This window comes from Danio rerio, chromosome 3 (assembly GCF_049306965.1).
Source record: "Danio rerio strain Tuebingen ecotype United States chromosome 3, GRCz12tu, whole genome shotgun sequence".
Taxonomy (NCBI): domain Eukaryota; kingdom Metazoa; phylum Chordata; class Actinopteri; order Cypriniformes; family Danionidae; genus Danio; species Danio rerio.
The window spans coordinates 63,560,555-63,581,247 of NC_133178.1; the positions used below are offsets into that span (position 1 = coordinate 63,560,555).

At 38.8% G+C, this 20,693-nt stretch overlaps 1 protein-coding gene across 1 annotated transcript in view; it reads right to left on the reverse strand.

Annotated features, from left to right (window-relative positions):
* Positions 1–20,693, reverse strand: part of mgat5b (alpha-1,6-mannosylglycoprotein 6-beta-N-acetylglucosaminyltransferase B) — a 224,252-nt gene that overhangs the window by 39,255 nt on the left and 164,304 nt on the right. The window contains exons 9-10 of the mRNA XM_073945164.1: positions 11,069–11,200; positions 976–1,109 (exon numbers count right to left, since the gene is read on the reverse strand). Coding sequence (XP_073801265.1) covers positions 976–1,109; positions 11,069–11,200 — 266 coding nt within the window. The remainder of the gene's footprint in view (positions 1–975; positions 1,110–11,068; positions 11,201–20,693) is intronic.

Sequence of the window (20,693 nt, forward strand, 5' to 3'; positions counted from 1 at the left end):
GATCAGGCTGAAATAACACAGGCTTATCCAGGAACTTTGACCTACCTTGACGGTTAGTAAATACCTTCAAATACATATTCGTTGATACATATCCATATGTATCTGCTTATCTGTCAAGCCATGCACTCTGACTGTGAGACATAGGTTAGTGTATGCTTTCTTAAGCCAGTTCTGTTTCTGTCAGCTTTTTTTTTGTTTCTTTAACGCTATATTGTGACTGAATAATTTGCAGGTTAGTGTATACTCCATCAGCTGTTTCCGTTTCTGTCAGCTTTACGTTTAATAAAAAAATAATGATAACAACAAGGTTGTTTATGTAATTTTGTTTGTTTTGTAGCCATGTAATTGGTTGTTTTTGCATAAAAAAAATAGTACTCCGCCAATAAATCTGTCAGATATCTGTGATAACAATCTCCTGGATGTACTTTATCCAACTTAATGTTCAAAATTGTAATTTACAAGGTGTTAATTGTCAAAAATAATCGGGTTCCAGCTCATTTCATTTATTGTCGGCTTAGTCCCTTTATTAATCCGGGGTCGCCACAGCGGAATGAACCAGCAACTAATCCAGCAATTTTTTTTTATGCAGCGGCAACCCATCTCTGGGAAACATCCACACACAAACTCATACACTACGGACAATTTAGCCTACCCAATTCACCTGTACCGCATGTCTTTGGACTGTGGGGGAAACCGGAGCACCCGGAGGAAACCCACGCAAAGGCAGGGAGAATATGCAAACTCCACACAGAAACGCCAACTGAGCCAAGGTTCAAACCAGCGACCCAGCGACCTTCTTGCTGTGAGGCGACGGCACTACCTACTGCGCCCCTCAACCCACTAATATAGATTTAATTCGCTTTCTTTGACTGAATTACTAATATAAAAAGTGGCTACTTTAAGTTATCAAAAGCCTGCTTTCTTGTCTGTGTTCATTCCTGCATGGATCAATCAGTGAAGTGCTCGTGGACTCACGGAACATGGTCATGTACTGTTTGCAGTTGAGGTTCCAGTAGCCCCAGTTGGTCCTGTAGCCGTGCAGAGTGGCATATTCCTCATTATTGTACGCTGGCTCTGTGCCGAAGGTGTCGATCACACGGATGTGGCACCTACACACACACACAAAAAAACAAAAGTGTATTTTTTTTGCTTTTACTTGCAATCTGGCAGCGAAACACAGATCAGCCAAAATGCTGACACACTCCATTCCCCAGAACAAAGAGCGCTGAGCGTCTAGTAAATGTGATTATACACATTAGCACACAAGCTTCCACACCGCAGTATTAGTTTCCCTATAAAAGGAAATTGCCTCATTCTTAAACCCGCGTGCTTTTGTTTCTTCCGTGCAACACCGAGAGGTGCTTTGCAAAATGTTCGCACTGCTGTGTACCTTCCATGAAATGAATGCGAACGGTAACCGGGAGCTGATGAGATTAAACTGAACAGCACAATAGTGGTAATTGATTTAACTAGTAACTCTGGAGTCAAATTGAATACAGCTGTGGTGCTTTTCATTTCCAAGTCCTCTGAGGTCAGATGATAGCTTTGCGCATGGAATGAGAGTCATTTAAAACTTTCAATCCATTCTAGCTAAAGTGAGATACTAACGCAGTCCTAGATGCTGGTGATGTGCTGTTAGCGACTAGTGATGTCGTATGAAAATGTAGTTATTTCCTGAGAGACACTAATAATGTGGTATATAAAGATCTGAAGTCATTCAAAGCAGGAGCTTTTACACTTATGAATACTTAAAATGTTCATATTTGTCTGCTGTAACATTCTGGGGTGCGTTTTCCAAACAACAACGTAACTCACGGCTGAACTATCATGGTACGATGCATTGGTTGGGAAAAGAACATCGTAGTGACGAGTGTTTTCCAAAACGCATAGTTTCTCTGTCGCAGATCCATCGCCTAAACCAGTGGTTTTCAAAATGGGTCGCAGGACAATAAAGGGGGGTCGCCTGGTGATTTCCAAAAATCTATTTATTTATATTAAACCATAAAAATGACCATATTTTATCAATAAACTACTGAAGAGAAAAATTGTTGTTTATAGTTAATATATACTATATAGTTACTACAGTAGCTTAAAGTTACTAGTTCTATTGGATTGCGACCCCTGGGGTAATTACATAATTTTAAAGACATACCAATGGCGTCAGATGCAGCAGATTGATTTTATAACATCAGGTTAAACTTTCTGGCACATTTACAGCTCTGATATACATTAAAAAAGAATAAACTAAGAATAAACTTGGGTCTATTGGTGTGTGTGCGCTATTGCATGCAAGGTTTCTGTATATATAGCCACCTCAGAGGTTATTGGGGGTCGCGAGTCACTAGCATTGTTATTTTGGGGGTCGCAAGCTAAAAAGTTTGGGAACCCCTGGCCTAAACCATGTTAGTTATAACGTAAAACGCCCATAATGATGCTTTAAATAAGGCGAAGGAACTACTTTTTCAGAAGAACCCCATCATTTGTGCAAATGATATTGTTTTACACGCACACGCATTTAAAATAAAATCCTATAATCGATTTGGTTAAAACATGAACTCGTTTTCTATATTAACTAAAATTTAAGTAAATGTCACATTTAGAGCCTGTTTCCTTTACTAATATTATTGAGAACATGACATGTCCTATTCTAAAAGAAATCACTTACAAAAGCTAACACCTATTCTAACATCATATATAAATCATATGAATACTGATGATGATCATGATGAGGATGATGATGATGATAATTATTATTGCTTTTATTATTATATTAGAAATGAAAAAAAATTCTAATTTAATAATAATATCAATGATTATTATTATTATTATTATTATTATTATTATTATTATTATTATTATTATTATTATTATTATTATTATTGTTGTTGTTGTGGTTGTTGTTGTAGTTATTGTTGTTATTATTATTATTATTATTATTATTATTATTATTATGGTTGTCATTGTTGTTATTGTTGTTGTTGTTGTTATTATTATTATTATTATTGTTATTATTATTATTATTATTATTATTATTATTATTATTGTTGTTGTTGTGGTTGTTGTTGTTATTGTTGTTATTGTTGTTGTTGTTGTTATTATTATTATTATTATTGTTGTTGTTGTGGTTGTTGTTGTTATTGTTGTTATTGTTGTTGTTGTTATTATTATTATTGTTGTTGTTGTGGTTGTTGTTGTTATTGTTGTTATTGTTGTTGTTGTTGTTGTTATTATTATTATTATTATTATTATTATTATTATTATTATTATTATTATTATTATTATTATTATTAGGGTATTGTTTACTTATTTTTATTTTTTTTTGAAAAGTTCTAAAGTCCATGTCATATACAGTACAGTACAGATACTTAATAAATAACCTACTATAAATTAAAATAATTAACGTATACTTTTTGTTTTCACAAGCTTTGGAGACGTGACATAAATAATAGGTCACCTATAGCTTTCGCTTGAGGCTGTGTTCAAAATGACATCAACGCTTTCAAAGTGCACTGCGAAGGGAGCACAATTGTAAACATGAAGATCGCTAAAACTAAACTGCAAAAAAAGTTTGAAAGTAAATTACACCTAAGAGAGATGAACTTAATGCTTTTTTATTTTTAATAGTAGAAGGTTCTAAATAAATAGGGCATAGGGGGGATAAGTGGGAATAGAACACAGCCAGGAACTATGTTTCAAACTACAGCTCCAGAGCTGTAGTTGCAAGAGATCAAGTTTGCAACGCAGTTTGCGAACATTTGTTGGAGTGATGGATTTGGGAAAAGGGCAGATCAACTATGTTTGTAAAGATGGAACTTCTAAACATCGGCTAACGATGGTTTTGGGAAACTTAGTTGGAGTGAATGTCAGTGTTAACGTCCTTAGTTTCTTATCCTTTTTCCCTATATAGTAAGGTTACAAAAACTGTCACTTGGGACTTTTTAAAATGTATCCTTTTGAACTTAAAATGCCCATATGTGCACTCTATGTATAAATATATAACTTTTATGTACCTATATATGTACAATAATATAGACCCTTCAGTTTTAAATGTGATTACTTGACTAGATGTCATAGTTAACTGGTTCCTTCAATGTTCTGTTCATCAGTTACGTCCTGGTAACTCAGGGGTGTCGAACTCAGTTCATGGAGGGCCCAAGCTCTGCACAGTGCATTTCCCTAATTAAACACACCTGATCGAGTTCTTCAGGCTTTGTTTGAAGCCTAAAGGTAAGTGCTTCAGAGCAGGGTTGGAACTAAACTGTGCAGAACAGTGGCCCTTTAGGAACTGAGTTTGACACCCTTAGTTTAAATGTGTACATTTCATTTCCCTTTCGGCTTAGTCCCTTTATTAATTCGGGGTCGCCACAGCGGAATGAACCGCCAACTTATCCAGCAACTTTTTTTTTTTTTTTTTACGCAACGGATGCCCTTCCAGCCGCAACCCATCTCTGGGAAACATGCACACACACATTCACACACTAAGGACAATTTAGCCTACCCAATTCACCTGTGCCGCATGTCTTTGGACTGTGGGGGAAACCGGAGCACCCGGAGGAAACCCACGCCAACGCAGGGAGAACATGCAAACTCCACACAGAAACGCCAACTGAGCCGAGACTCGAACCAGCGACCTTCTTGCTGTGAGGCGACAGCACTGCCTACTGCGCCACTGCTTCGTCCAAATGTGTACAATGTTTTGTATTGTTTGTGTTGAATGCGTTTATTAATCGTCTTCATACTATTTGTTCGATCAGTGCTTATTTTGGATTGTGCTGCACAGTGTATTCTGATGCTGAAAACGTTATACATAGTTTCAAAGTATATTGTACAACAAGGAAAGTTGTAAGCAAGCATCTCTTGTCCACTACACTTGTCTCGAGTCCCATAGGAAAGTCACGGAAGTATAAAAGGAGAAGTGACTACAAATGATGGACCAGGGGCCTGTTTCAGTAAGGAGGTTTAAACAACTCAGAGTTTAAACTTGAACTCTTTAAACAAAGTTATAGCAAATATGAGCGTATATATTTAATAAGAAGCAGCCATCAGTGAAACAGAGACAGCGTGGGAAAACAGCTGCCCAAGTTAATGCGTAATTTTTAATTTTAAGTATTTAAACATTTAAGTATAATAAAATAAGTGATGTAATGTGTGACGTTTATACTTTTTTTCTAAACGTTTATACACTTTTATCAGTTTTAATAGATTTAACAGTGCACTTGTTATGTGTCTGCCTTTTTATTGATCAAGTGATAGAGGTTGATATAACATTAAGAAGGTAAGCAGTAATAAAATTATTTTTAGACAGAATAATAATCCCATTAATCTCTAACAGTACATGACAAAGGTTAAGCTAATTATTTATGAAAAAAAAGGACAAGCCTCGTGCGTGACTTTGTTCTGTGTGTGACAAAAATGTAGGCAATAGCATTGTTTCCATCAAAATTACATAAATTTGTGCCACACTGGAATAAAATAAAGCAGCGTTTTTATCCAAAGAGTCGAAGAGAACACAATCGTCACTTCCTGATTAACTTGCGCCAAATATCAACAGTAAAAACAGAATTTACTGCGGTAGAAGAAGCTGCGTCAATGATTTTTTATTTATTTAATTAATGTACTTGCGCCTCAGAAGACAATTGACACACAATGAACACGTGGGGGCGTTTGAAGCAGACGCGGAGATCTTGACACGCTCCAGACGCTCGGAGGTAATTAATAATATACACTAATACTGAAACAGTAAAGGCATTTTAGACTGACTAAAACAACATTTAAGATGTTCTGCAGTGTGCTCAGTCTGCTGGTTTGTCCTTTCACACACATTTTCATCATCATCTCTAACAAACCATTTTTTAATGCACATACTGTAATTTGTTAAGTGCACTTCGTAGTTTATGTGCATCTTATCAAATAAAAGTTTAACCTACTCAGTTATGCACATGTTATATTATGCGTATTTTCAAAAGTTATGTGAATCATGACGTTTCCATCAATCTTTTTTATGCACATCTCCAAAATGAGCTCTAAAATAGGTGTGTGGAAATGTAAGACTAATGCGAGAAATACCGCTTTATCTTTAAAAAGGGGAGGAGACCGACAGAAGCTCAGAGTTTAGAGAATAAAACCTGCTCTGGACCAGGTTAGATTCACAGAGTAAGTTACCACAGTAACTGACTCTGAGTTAAAGTTAACTCTCTTTCAGAAACAGGCTTGACTTACCCTGATTTCTCGAGTTTAACAAACCTGCCATTTTGAAACGGAAAACCCAGAGTTTCTCTCATTTCAGGGTTAAACTACTCTGAGTTTTAACTTAACCTGCTTTCTGAAACAGGCCCCAGGCCTGGAACACATTGTTTGGTTTTGCTTTCAGTTTGGCGGTAGCGTTCCATGAGGGATCGCCACCGCCTGTTTGTTTTGCATTTATTCGTATTTGAAAGTTCTTTGAGCGTTCGTCTGTTCTCCGCCTCCTTCTTCTTGACGCCTAGGAAGCCATCTAAATCATTACACATCGGTCTTATTTTCTCCCCGAGTGAAATACGGAGCCTTACTGTATTTTACAGCTGACAAATGTGGAATAGCCTCTAATTGATCCCCCACTAAATTGAATGCATTATGCATGCGGCAGTCTTGGTGAGCGATGAGACAAATATGATGCATTATTTATGGGATAAATTTCTGGAGTATTATGCTATAATCATCAGTCTTTTATGCATCTCTATTCATTACTGAACTGGAGAGCAGCTCTTCATGCAACAGTGCAGAAAGTCAGAGAGGACTCACGGTGAGAGATTACTGGCATGGCCAAGTCAATAAAGATACAGTATGAGCCAGAATATTAATTATAAAAAATATCACAGAGCAGACAAAGGGATTCTATTCACTTTGCTGCTGTAAAGCTCGGCGAGCACAGGATAATCACGGTGTCACCTTAGCGTGATCAAAACAGGAACAAAAAGGTGCGGATCCAAGTGCAGGTTTATTTACAATCGTGCAGCAAACAGAAAAACAAGGTGTCCGGTGTTCAAAAATAACAAAGTCACAAATGAACAGCAAAAACAAGAAACTATGACAGAAACAGGATCAGGAACAAGACTACTGCCTAGTTCAGACTGCGTGATTTTAGCCCCAATTTTGACTCGCCGACAGGTTTTGAGAAATCGCCGACAAATGCCTGAAATCACAGGCAAATCTCTGCTCGTGCACGTGAGTGACAATCACACAGTATGAACTATCAAAGACACGATCTGAGAGAATCGCCGATGAGTCGCCGATGCCTGTGAGATATTTGGCGTGCTAAATATCTGGAGCTGTCGGCGATTCAAATCATGCCGTGTGAATTGAGTTTTGACTGAAAATAACATCAGCGATCGCCTACAGCCAATGAGAGAGCAGCATTTACTTGTGTGTGCTTATGTGTGTATACCTGCTGCAGGCCAGCGGGAGGCTGGGGGAGAAGTTAAAAGCGCTCTTTTTCGGTTTATTTGGACCCACGAAATGGAGGAAAAACTAGTGGAGGTTTGACAGGACTCAGGAGCACCCGTGTCTGTTTGACGTTTCATACAGAAAGAAATTAGTTTATTATCAACGTTGAGGTGAAATAGCTAATTCCCTTTAAACCCAGGTGAGCAAACATGTACATGTTCTACCCCATTAAAGGCTTCTTTCTCATTATGTAGTTAATAACAAAAGCCATACTACGTGTTTTTGGCTGTGAGACGTAGTTTGGACAAACTTGTCTGTGATTCTTCCTATAGTAAAGTCATGCAATGTGAAAGTCCCTGTCACCAATCCATCTTGCAGTGTAAACAAAGCAGCGACGAAACGCAAGCCCAGATAGTCATGCAGTGTGAAAACATCTGTGACACGACTACTTTGAAAATCATGCAGTCTGAACTCGGCATAAGGTAACAACAAACTCATACAGAAACTCATATCATTACTAGATACTGATGACAAGATAGACAAACGACGCAGTAACAAACAGAGGTGGAATCGTTGAATATATAGTCCAGGTAATCAACAGAGATTGGAGACAGCTGTGGTTGAAATCAGTGTAGATGACAGACCGGGTGTGTGCGCGAAAGAATGTATGGAAATGTAGTTCCACTCAGTGTCCATTGAACTACAGCGCCCTCAGGTGGTCACTGACAGTCGTGACACACGGAGAATAGTGATGGGAAGTTCGGATCATTTTACTGACTCGGATCTTTGAGTCTCGTTCATCGAGATGAACGAATCTTTTTTCAAGTCATTTCGTTCATTTTGTTCAATTTGCCAAAATATTATTAAAATGTTATGAATTGCTTCCGAACACATCTACAACTAGCCCAAAAGGTTGATCCCAAGACAAATAAGTCATAAATAGAAAACTATAAGAAGGAGAAAATAATAATTCAATGTTCGCCTGCTCTTTTGTCTATGAAGGTGTTGTTGTCTCTTTGCTCAGCTCACCTCTTCATGTCTTCAAATGTCAGTGGTTTCGTTCACGTTACACTGACAGTCACATATAATCTTAACCAATGTACACAGTCGATAGGAGCCATGATAATTAGTTCACTTTTCAATTCAATTCTTTTTCCGGCTCTAAACGCGTATGATTGGCCCGTGAGGAACGAATGACTCAAACCAGATAGAGTACTTAAGAGATGATCGGTTCAATTCTTTTTCCGGCTCTAAACGCATATGATTGGCTTCTGCCTTTCCGCGATGAACGACTCAAAAGACTTGAAATGAATGATACCACCTGCACAAAATGTGGGCACGCGCGTATGAATGAATCACTCCCTGAGAGGACTCGTAGTTCCTGAGTCATATTGAAGATTCGTTCAAAATGAACGAATCTTTCATGAACGACCCATCACTAAGAGAACACTTTTGAACTGTCTTTATTATACATATTTAGTGCACTAAAGTAGTCACAAAAACTACCTGTACTAACCCCAAACATAATCCTCATCCTATTTAGTAATCATACTTAATAATAACTACTGGTAATGACAGGGAAATGCAGCATTTATTGGTTTGTAGTGGCTGTAGTCTATAAGACTATAAAGTGAGTCTATATCAAGGTTAAAATAGTTTTGGATTTTCCATTTAGCTTGTTTGGACTTTTTGTACTCTAATTCAATTAGTTTTATTTAGTTTTTAGAGATAGATTTACTAGTATTTGTTAGTTTTTATTTATATCTTGACATTTCTTAGTTTTAGTTTAGTTTGTATTCGTTTCAGTGTAAGTTGTTACTAAAAGCTCAACCAAAGATACCTTTTTTTTATTAAACGACAATGGAAAGCCAATCAGATTGCTTTATGCAAATACCCCAGCTCAGACAGTAGCCAAATGCGGATGAATTTTATTGGCTGACGCTGCTATGAAAATCATGTCAACTTCAGACACGGCCTCGGTCAAGCATTGACGCTAAAGCCCTGTGTAAATGCACGTTAACTGATTTATTTTATCTTTGCCGTGATGACAGTACATAAGATTTTACTAGATATTTTCAAGATACTAGTATTCAGCTTAAAGGTAATTAGAAAAGTCATCGTATGTAGAAGAACATCAGTGAGGTCAGGCACTGATAGACAAGAAGTTCTGGCTCACAATCAATGCTCTAAATCAGGGGTTCTCAACCTTTCTCACTCCGAGACCCACCTTTTCTCCAAACATTTTTTGAAGGCCCAAACTGATTGTCAGTTAAAAGACTTATTTTAAAGCTTAATTTATTAGCAAAACATTCAAAGCTCCTGAATTCTTCACATCATTAAAATAAGAGAATTTGGGCCCTTTATTCAGTAAAAGAACCTGACAGGACTAAGATGGCAAAAAAACTGCTGCTTCTTTGAATTAGACAGACTTCTATTCATCTATCGATTTATATCCATGAAAATAAACAACCTAACCCAAAATGCAAAATACAGTAAAAACACTCTAAATCTGTTGAAACACATTGATAAGAAGGCGGTTTGATTTGTAGCTGGACATTATTGGAACACCACCGAGTCTCGCTAGATCCTCCTGGACGGGTGGGTGTCTGTTAAAAAAACACTCGCAGGGCATTCATTTGGACAACTATGAGCAGGGCCGGCGTGTCCATAGAGGCGACCTAGGCAGCCGCGAACCAGTCACTTTCGTTTTCACTTTCGGGTTGACGGCAGTGTGATCATCGTTTACCTAGAGTGCCAATTCAGCTTGCTCCGGCCCTGACTATAAGGGTATTTTTAAGTGTTCACACAAAGAGAGCGCACATAGTTTGTGAGTCAGTGGACTTGTGCCACACAGTACGAGATGATTATTTTAACTCTAATCATTGTTACCTTAACATTTGCGTGACTGTTTGCTTTATACAACTAAGAGCGTAGTCCGAATTAGCCTGTTCAATCACAGATGGGATATGCCATTACTATCATTTTATTATGACATATTTAGCATGAAATCAAATATTTTAAGTATAATATTTAAGTTAATTTCAAGCTTGAATCGCAGTATCGCTGAGGCCCACCGGTTGAGAATCCCTGCTCTAAATTATCCTAAAGATATTTATTCGGGTTGAGTTCAGGATTTTGGTCAGGCCAGACCAGTACTTCCACACCTAACTCCTCATTCATGTCTTTATGAAGCTTGTTTTGTGCACCGGTCTTGTTCAAGAGGAATCATCATCCCCAAACCTTTCCCACAAAGTTTGAAGCATATAATAGTTCTATATTACGGTTGTATTATTTAGCAAAGGAACAACCCATGAAAACTAGCTTTTGGGTCATTTGCATAGATTTGCATTTTTGAGGGATGTTGATTAATTCATTGTGCAAACAATGCTATTAAATAAACAAGTAAACAAACAAGTACATTAAAAGTTCATCAAAGCAATCTCTGATGGTGACTTGATAAAGTCTGACCAGCCCGTTTAAATTAGCTTTGAAAGCACTTTATATTGCCATTGCGTCTGAAATGTGCTATAAACAGAAAATAAACTTGCCTTGCCTATATGTCACTCAGTATAATGTCTAAGCGGATGAAAGCCAAAGGTTGAGAAAAGAAAAGCATCTGCATTTTAGGAGAAGGGCTCAAACTGACCTGTGCTGTCTGAAGGAAAGGCCCATGTGCTGCTTCATCTGCTGCAGGCCGTGGTAGTCTGTATAGATGAGGTCAAAAGGCAGCGGGCCAATCAGAGGACAGCTCCCTCTTCCTGGAGGCACACCAAGTGAGCTGCAAAGAAAAACAACAAGCTTTGACAAACTGGAAAACGTGGAGAGAGGTTCAGGTGAAAATGTGAAGGCTCTCCTCAACATTGCTGGAATAGTTCAGGCTTTCAGATTTTTCATTTAAACAGTAGGATTCCTGCCAACTGTTATGCAAAACAGATATTTGAGCGGCTCTTTGGATTTCATTTACATTTTGTGCATTAGGAATGTCCTTGATTATTCTTTTTGTAGGATGGCATGCAGTTTAGTGTACTCAAAAAGATACACTTTCATAACACTTTTATTGAAATAGGTTTGAATAAAAAGATTTTACATTATGCAATTTAATAAGCTTCCATTGTGCTTTTAAAGGGTCATGAAACCCCCCACTTTCGGTCACGTCTACCTCAGAATTCGTTCAAAAGATGCATGATAATGGGCCTGGAGCTCCGCGAGCAGAAAGCAGGAGTGGGCGTGGCCAGCAGAGCAGAAGAGAAAGAGGGGAGCGAACAACTGTTGTCAGCTCACAAAACGAGACCCATGATTTTATAGTTTACAAAGTTGAAATACAAAGAAATAAACGGGAATTTAATGCCCTGCTACATTTGTTATTTCATATACACATGACCACAATTGGTAAAGATAATCATGTTTATATAAACATTATAAATGAGGACTTTTCCCTCAATCCCCGGGTCTGAATGCAGACTCAGTGCAGTCTCTTGCCCTGTCTATTTTAACCATTAGCCCTGTTGGTAATCTGGAGGATTTAGGCGAACAAAAAGGCAAGGCAATGTGTCTAAATGTGAGCGAACTCCTGATAAAAGACAGCGTCCGCCATTCTCCAATTCTCATACTGCTCTCCTGACAAAAATGCTTGCAGCACACACACAGCTTTGCTGTATTAGCCTTGACAGCATCGCGGGGAAAACATTCAACAAACCCAGTGGATCATGGAAACAAACACATACAACCCTTTATGAACACCTAAATACTGTGTGCCGTTTGTGTGTGGATGCGCCTCACCCAATCATCAATGTAGGTCTGTCTTGCATTCGGAAAGCATGTGCAGTCATGAATAATTAAGAAGCCGGCTCTTCTCATAGGATAAGAAAACTCCGCTATGAATAATAATGAGAAACCGACGTGTCATCTTTGCCTTTGCAAATCTATGCTACGTCACCGATCCCGCCCCAAAAATCATTTTAAACCCAGAAGCTGAAATTAGCTGACAAAAACTCCAAATTATCCAGTTTTTTTCAATTACAGCTAACAGGTGCTAGCATTGTCTTAACTGATGCTCAACACACACAAATCTGTTAAAATAGTAGTACTCCAGGGTTTTGTGAACCTTTAAAAATGTCTTAGTGGGGTCAGGTACTGATGTTGGGAAAAAAAAAAAAGTTCTGGCTCACAATCTCTGCTGTAACTTATCCCAGAGGTATTCAATTGGATTCGGCTCAGGACTCTGTGCAGGCCAGTCTATTTTCCCCCATACACTGTAAAAAATGCAGCACTCCACACGGTTCATTTATGTTGTTCCAACACAAAATGATTAAGTTAACACTTTTAACCCATTTATGTGGATTGAATATAAAAAAATGATTGTCCCAATGAAATCTCAAGAATTGTGTTGTTTCAGCTCATTTTAAATAAGTAGTTTGAACGAGCACAAGCAAACATTTTTTGAGTGTACCAGACTTCTTATGCATGTCTTTATGAACTTGTTTTGTTGTGATATATTAAAGAGGAATCCTCATCCTTAAACTTTTCCTACAAGTACAAAGCATAAAACTGTCCAAAATGCATGACGATATTTGCATTAAGAAATATTTTCATTGGATCTAAGAGATCAAGACCAATGCCTGAATAATACACCCCTAACATAATCCCCCTCCACAAAATTTTACACTTGGTACTTTGCAGTCAGGCAAGTACTGTTCTCCTGACAACCGCCAAACAGACCAAACACAATGCTTTGCCGTGTTTATGACCCTTGCCTTGTTTGCTTGTTTTAGGTTGTTTGCTGCCTGCCTTGAGACTATCTGCCTGTTATTTTGACAACGACTCTGGATTGCCCGTATACCTCGTATACCATTGCTTGCCTGGCCATCCTGTTAATAAAACCCTGCATTTGGATCCCCACCTCCGTTGTCAGCGTCACTGTCAAGATCACCAGCGAGATCTAACCACCAGATGTCGCTGGTAAACACTCACACACACACAGGACTACAAATTCGCCTTCTTCTGGACTACATATGCGTACATGCACTTCTCCCAGACACTCACGCCTGCTCACTCATCTAGCTTGATCACATTCGCACACCTGAGGACTTTCAAAGACTGATCAACACACACTATTTAAGCCACACATTCACCCATTCAGTCTTGTTCACTGTTTAGATGACATTGCAACGTGTTAATCCTGTCTTGTTTTCCTGTGTTTTTCGACTTAGCTTTGTACTCTTGTTCGCCCTGCCTGTCTTTTTGACCTCTCGCCTGTGTACTGATTATGATTCTGGCCTGCCTGAATATATCTGTTCATACCTGTTGACCATTGCTTACCTGACAACGATTAAAACCAGCATTTGGATCCTACCTTCTGTTGTGTGTGTCATCTCCCCGTGGTTACAATCACATTCGTTACAGATAATCTAGAACACACACATGCACACACAGTTGTTTTTTGTGAATTGTGGGGACATTCCATAGGTTTCCGTTATTTTTATATGCACAAATTTTATTTTCTGTAGCCCTACCACAGTCCTCCACAATAATCCCACACCGCTTACAGGAAATTGTGAGCACTTTTCTAGAAAAACACACAATCTGTGTGATTTATAAGCCTTTGTCATGAGCAATGTCCTTATAATTCACCATGTCATTGTATTACTTGTGTCATGCCAATGTAATTATACACATTGTTGACGTGAAATGTCACAAAAACACACGTGCACACACATTCTAACATGGACGCATGCACACACTCACACACACACACACAGGTGAATGTGAGCAGCTCCTCTTATTCTCTCTCTCTCTCTCTCTCTCTCTCTCTCTCTCGCTGATGCAGTCGCTCAAAGACTGAATATAAGATCAACAAGAAAAGTTCATTTATTGCTCAAAAACCTAAGAGAGACACTGAGTCAAGAAGACTGGAACTTTTTATCATTACGAACAGTGCCAAATATAATGGATTCGTTTCCAAGTTTGGTCCTACAACAAAATCCTTCAGGAATGGAGAGTTTAAAGACTTCAAGAGACATTATTTTTGATTCAATGGGAGGCAAGATTCTGTATAAGATTTGTGTAAAAGTGATAAACAAAGCAAAATTACAATGTGTTGATACACCATGGAGAGAACATTTACATGTTGATAGTGATGTTATGCCTGTTTGGAGTTCAGTTTACAAACCACCATTGACTAAAAATGTTGGAGATCTTCAGTGGAGGGTGTTAAAGGGTATTATTGCAGTCAATGCTTTTATTTCAATACTGAATCCAACTGTGCCTGACAAATGTCCTTTTTTGTGATGAAAGAGAGACAATTTTTCATTGTTTTATGCATTGTGAAAGACGGGGGTCTTTATTCAATTTATTGAAGGTTATTTTCCTTTCCGTTGATGAGATGTTTACAAAAACTGTGTTTGTGTTTGGTTTTAAATATGGAAAGAAAGAAAAAGGAAAAGGGCGTCTGGTAAATTTTGTATTAGGACAAGCAAAAATGGCCATATACATGAGTAGGAGGCACAAGATTTTGTATGAGACCAATCATAAAGTTGAACTGATTTTTAAAGGGCTTATCAGAGCAAGAATAAGGCATGATTTTAATTTTTATTTGTTACTGAACGAGTTGGACAAGTTTGAAGACATGTGGAGTATAAAAAATATGTTGTGTTGGGTTGAAAATAATGTATTGATTTTTGAAGAAAATATAGTGTGATTTTAAAATGTGTTTCTCTCTCTCTCTGCAGGAGATCATTTGTCAGTAGGGAGAATTTTGCTGGGATTCTCCTCCAGGGAAACTGGATCTGCCAAATCCGAAGCGGCTGCTGTTTGTGAGCAGATGCTTCAGCAGAGAATGTGTAAGACACCACAGACCCGCTGCTAAACTGGCGTCTGATATTTCGTTATGAATTCTGGAACGTTCTCTCACACCCACATCTCTCATCTACAGAAAATGGCAAAAGAGCAGTAAAAGCATCACAATTTCACATATGTTGTGCTCTGTCAAAATGAATTTCTGAATACCAAAGGTTTTTTGATCTCATTCGGATGTGAAATGTCAAAACGTGTGCACGTTTAATGATAACGCACAGGGTTTAATAGACAATACTGGAGAGACCTTTTTCTTAACCGTAGCTTTGTTCATTTGTGTAAATCCTCAGGCATTGGTAAAGGTTTTATTTATTTAAATACAGTCTGCAAACCTTACTTAAACTTTATATAAATCTCATCTCTGTTAGTGAGGTGGTTTCATACATAAACCTGGCTACTGGGTCTAAATATACTAAAACATGCAAGTCTAAAATACAAATTCTGAGCAGCATGGGCAATGATCTTGATGGCCATTAATACTGCAATACTTCTGTTTACTTCAGGAAAATACCTTTACTGTGAGTATATAAATTATCTTAAATATGTTCGTTACTTGCATAGAAATTATTTGGTGGCTGCAGTTCGCTGAATGTCCACCGGTGTCACTAATACCAAGAGTTCTAGATTGTGGATGCTACACAGTGACCGCATGTTGTATACAGTTTCATCTACACAGTGCTGGTGATAACAGGGCTCTTTGAGATACAAATGTGTCAGTCATTGCCTTGGTGGCACGAGAGTAAAGTAAAAGTAAAGTGGATGATGACCAGACATTTCTGTTCTTGGGACTCCTTTTTTAATCCTAAATATATGATTGTATTTGTATAATTATACTTAATTTGTCTGGCAAAAAGCAGATCATTACTAATAAAGGTTAATATGCTAATTCATGCGAACTTCAAACTAAAACAAGCTAACTCATGCTAAGAAGTATCTATCTATCTATCTATCTATCTATCTATCTATCTATCTATCTATCTATCTATCTATCTATCTATCTATCTATCCTTCCATCCTTCCATCCATCCATCCATCCATCCATCCATCCATCCATCCATCCATCCATCCATCCATCCATCCATCCATCCATTATCTATCTATCTATCTATCTATCTATCTATCTATCTATCTATCTATCTATCTATCTATCTATCTATCTATCTATCTATCTATCTATCTATCTATCTATCTATCTATCTATCTATCTATCATACTTTTTCTACTGTTTCAGACTAAACAAACTGCTTCCAACAGGTTTTCTCATACCAGCCTCAAAGTTTGTCTTGATGAACTTTAGTGTCTTGTACAACTAACTACCCTAGCAACTACTTAAGACTTACATTAGCTGGCCACTTTATTAGGTACACCTTACTCCAGGTTGGACCCCCTTTGCCTTGAGAACTGCCTAAATCCTTCGTGGCATAGATTCAACAAGGCACTGGAAACATTTCTCAGAGATCTGCTCCATATTGACATGATAGCATCATGCAGTCGCTGCAGATTTGTCGAAATCTCCCGTTCCACCACATCCAAACGGTGCTCTATTGGATTGAGAACTGGTGACTGTTGAGGCCATTTGAGTACCGTGAACTCATTGTCATGTTCAAGAAACCAGTCTGGGACGATTGGCACTTTATGACATGGTGCGTTATCTTGCTGGAAGTAGCCATCAGAAGATGGAGACACTGTGCTCATAAAGTGATGGACATGGTCAGCAACAATACTGTGTTGACACAATGCTTAATTGGTACTAATGGGCCAAAAGTGTGCAAATAAAATATCCCCCACACCATTACACCACCACCACCAGCCTAAACCGTTGATATAAGGCAGGATGGATCCATGCTTTCATGTTGTTGATGCCAAGTTCTGACCCTACTATACAAATGTTGCAGCAGAAATGGAGACTCATCAGACAAGACAATGTTTTTTCCAGTCTTCTGTTGTCAAATTTTGGTGAACCTGTGTGAATTGTAGCCTCAGCTTCCTGTTCTTAGCTGACAGGAGCAGCACCCGGTGTGGTCTTCTGCTGCTAGCCAATCTGCCTCATGGTTGGACGTGTTGTGCGTTCAGAGATGCTCTTCTGCAGACCTCGGTTGTAACGAGTGCTTATTTGAGTTACTGTTGCCTTTATATCAGCTGGAACCAGTCTGGCCATTCTCCTCTGGCATCAACAAGGCATTTGCGCCCACAGAACTGCGGCTCACTGGATATCTCCTCTTTTTCAGACCATTCTCTGTAAACCCTAGGGATAATTGTGCATGAAAATCCCAGTAGATCAGCAGTTTCTGAAATACTCAGACCAGCCCGTCTGGCACCATCAACCACACCATGTTCAAAGTCACTTAAATCACCTTTCTTCCCCATTCTGATGCATGGTTTGAACTGCAGCTGATCGTCTTGACCATGTCTACATGACTAAATGCATTGATTAGAAATTTGAGTTAACAAGCAGTTGGACAGGTGTACCTAATAAAGTGGCCGGTGAGTGTATATCTTTGCCTGCAGAGAATTGTATTGACATGAGAGTATTTTTAATCAAATAACAAAGCAAAATAGCAAAGTCAGAATATTATAGTTATATGGGATTTATATTAACAAAATGATTAAGACTAACCTACCGAATTCCATAGGGATGTAAATATACATATACACAAAAACACTAAACCTGTCTATAAACGTATTCCTTCCTTAAACCAACTCATACCTGAAAACTCAAACTGTATTTCTGAGAGAAATCCTGTGCTGGACCAAGGCTGTTGAGAGAAAGAGTGTGTGGTCAGTGTGATGCCGTCTACTGTCTCGTCAGTGTGTGTGTTCGCCATTCCTGCTGTCTGCACCGCTCTTTGTTTTTCTCTGTACTGCATCTGTCTCTGATTCATGGGGGGATGCAGATATTGTGCACACAGGCTGCGTTTACGCCTGGATTAACACGTCACTGCTAAATACAGATGTAAATAGAGGCCAGGATGTTTGTGAGACCTCAAACCACATTTAAAGGTCAGTAATCCATCACATTGTGCTTTCAGCCTGCAATCTAGAGTGTCCAGGTACTGTTGGTTTTAATTGAACTGCTCAAAAGGGGGATATACGAGCCTCTTTTCAACTATCATGCTGAACGGTTCAAAGAACAGACAGTCAGGTATGGTGGTTCTAGTTATATTTACATGTGAGCCTGGTATGTTGCAACATGATTACAAACTGTTCTTGGCTCAGAGTTCGAGAACTGGTTAGACAGCAATAATCAGCCATGACAGCCTGATCTCACGAGAAAACGTAAGTATTTTACGTTTTGCCAGTTTAGTGGCTAATTCAAACGAGTTCAGTCGTACGAAATGGTACGACTTTAAAAAGGAGGCGTGGCACCTAACCCCACCCCTAACCCCAAACGTCATCTCCCAGCCTGACCAGCTAAGAATGGCCAAAACCCCTCTAAAACCAGGCTGGTCGACCAGCTAAAACCAGCCAACCACCCTAGGCTGGTTTAAGCTGGATTTTTCTGCAGGATTATCACCCCCTTTTGTTTAAAAAAAAATAAAAAATAAAAAAATAAAAAAAAGACTAGCTAACATTTAAAAAAACATATAACAGCTTGAAAATTTCTGAGGCTAAAAACTGAAATTTCCCAATTTGGAGCTGTCACAGGTTTCTAGGCTTTCTTTGTGAAGCGGGTGAACTAAAACCGCCTCTCTCTCTCAAAAAAAAAAAGAAAGAGAAATGGCTGTGAGCTGTGTGTCTCTACAGGTCACTGGAGCTCAGCAAATGTGACAACTGACAGACACGTAAGCTGTCACGGCGAACGGCACGCAGAAATACGACATGAAAACATCACAACCATACTCCATTTACAACTAACATGCGGAGATGACATCTACAAAACAGTGGAAAACATGACACGCAACAACACTAACTCAAGCAAACCCAGACGAATAGAAAAAATCACAACTGCCATCTCCAAAACTGCAGGGAGACAGAGAGTAAATGTAGACTTCTGCTTAATGCCATCTCTTCCCTCCATTTTTCCAACTGATTATTAAGCGGAAATCAAACAAAAACTGCAGTGTGGGACTTTTTAAGACATTAAACGGCAGAAAAGTTTGCAGAGACAAACTTTGCCAGCTTCAGAACGCCTTTCGACTTGTTTAAAATAGACGTAGATAGAAGGAAAGAAACTCAATGTTTACTATGCTCCAATAATGTCTAAACATGTTGCTAACACGTTTAATCATGATTAGCGCATGGTGAGAATGAATTAGCAAGTTGTTAGCATGTGACATACAAAAACAACAGCTAAAGTTTTACAGTTTACCATCCTTCCAGCAATAAATAAATTACCATGACATAACATAATTAAAATGTTTTAGCATGTTACTATGCTGCAATATTGTTTAAACTCCATGTTGCTAACACGTTTAATCATGATTAGCGCACGGCGAGAATGAATTTGCAAGTTGTTCCCTACAAAAAAATAATAAAATCCAGCTTAAACCAGCCTAGTCTGGTTGGCTGGTTTTAGCTGGTGGACCAGCCTGGTTTTAGAGGGGTTTTGGCCATTTTAAGGCAAGTTTCCAGCCATTTCCAGCCAGGTCTTAGCTGGTCATGCTGAGAGATGACCAGCTAAAACCAGCGTGACCAGGCTAGCCAGGCTGGGAGTCCAGCCAAAACCAGCTATGTCCAGCTTAAACCCCTGGAAACCAGCCTGGAAATGGCCAAAACCCCTCTAAACCCAGGCTGGTCAACCAGTTAAGATCAGCCAACCAGCTTAGGCTGGTTTAAGCTGGATTTTTCAGCAGGGTTAGCATGTAACATGCAACAATAATAGCTACCCCTGCTGAAAAATCCAGCTTAAACCAGCCTAGGCTGGTTGGCTGGTTTTAGCTGGTTGACCAGGCTGGTTTTAGAGGGGTTTTGGCCATTTCCAGGCTGGTTTCCAGCTATTTCCAGCCTGGTCTTATCTGGTCAGGCTGGAAAATGACCAGCCAAATCCAGCTATAACCAGCTTGACCAGCCTAATTTAAGCTGGATATAGCTGGTTTTGGCTGGACTCCCAGCCTGGCTAAGCTGGTCAAACTGGTTTTAGCTGGTCATCTCCCAGCCTGACCAGCTAAGACCAGGCTGGAAATGGCTGGATATATATATTAGCTAGTGATATATGGCTAACTAAATGAGCTGAGGAGTGATACAGTGCAATCTCCTTCTGATCATGCACACTCACATACACTCACACACCATAAAACAAGCCTTTACACGCATGTCGCGAACAGATAAGTACAGCCTGCTTTTCCATTTATTTATGATAGATTTATCGTTCTGCAGTGTTTTTTTCTTCAGGGAAAAACAGATATGCCCTTGCTAAACAGTAGCTAAATAATACAATATATAGGACGGCTTGTTCTGCAGACTTCTAACTAAGCCATTAC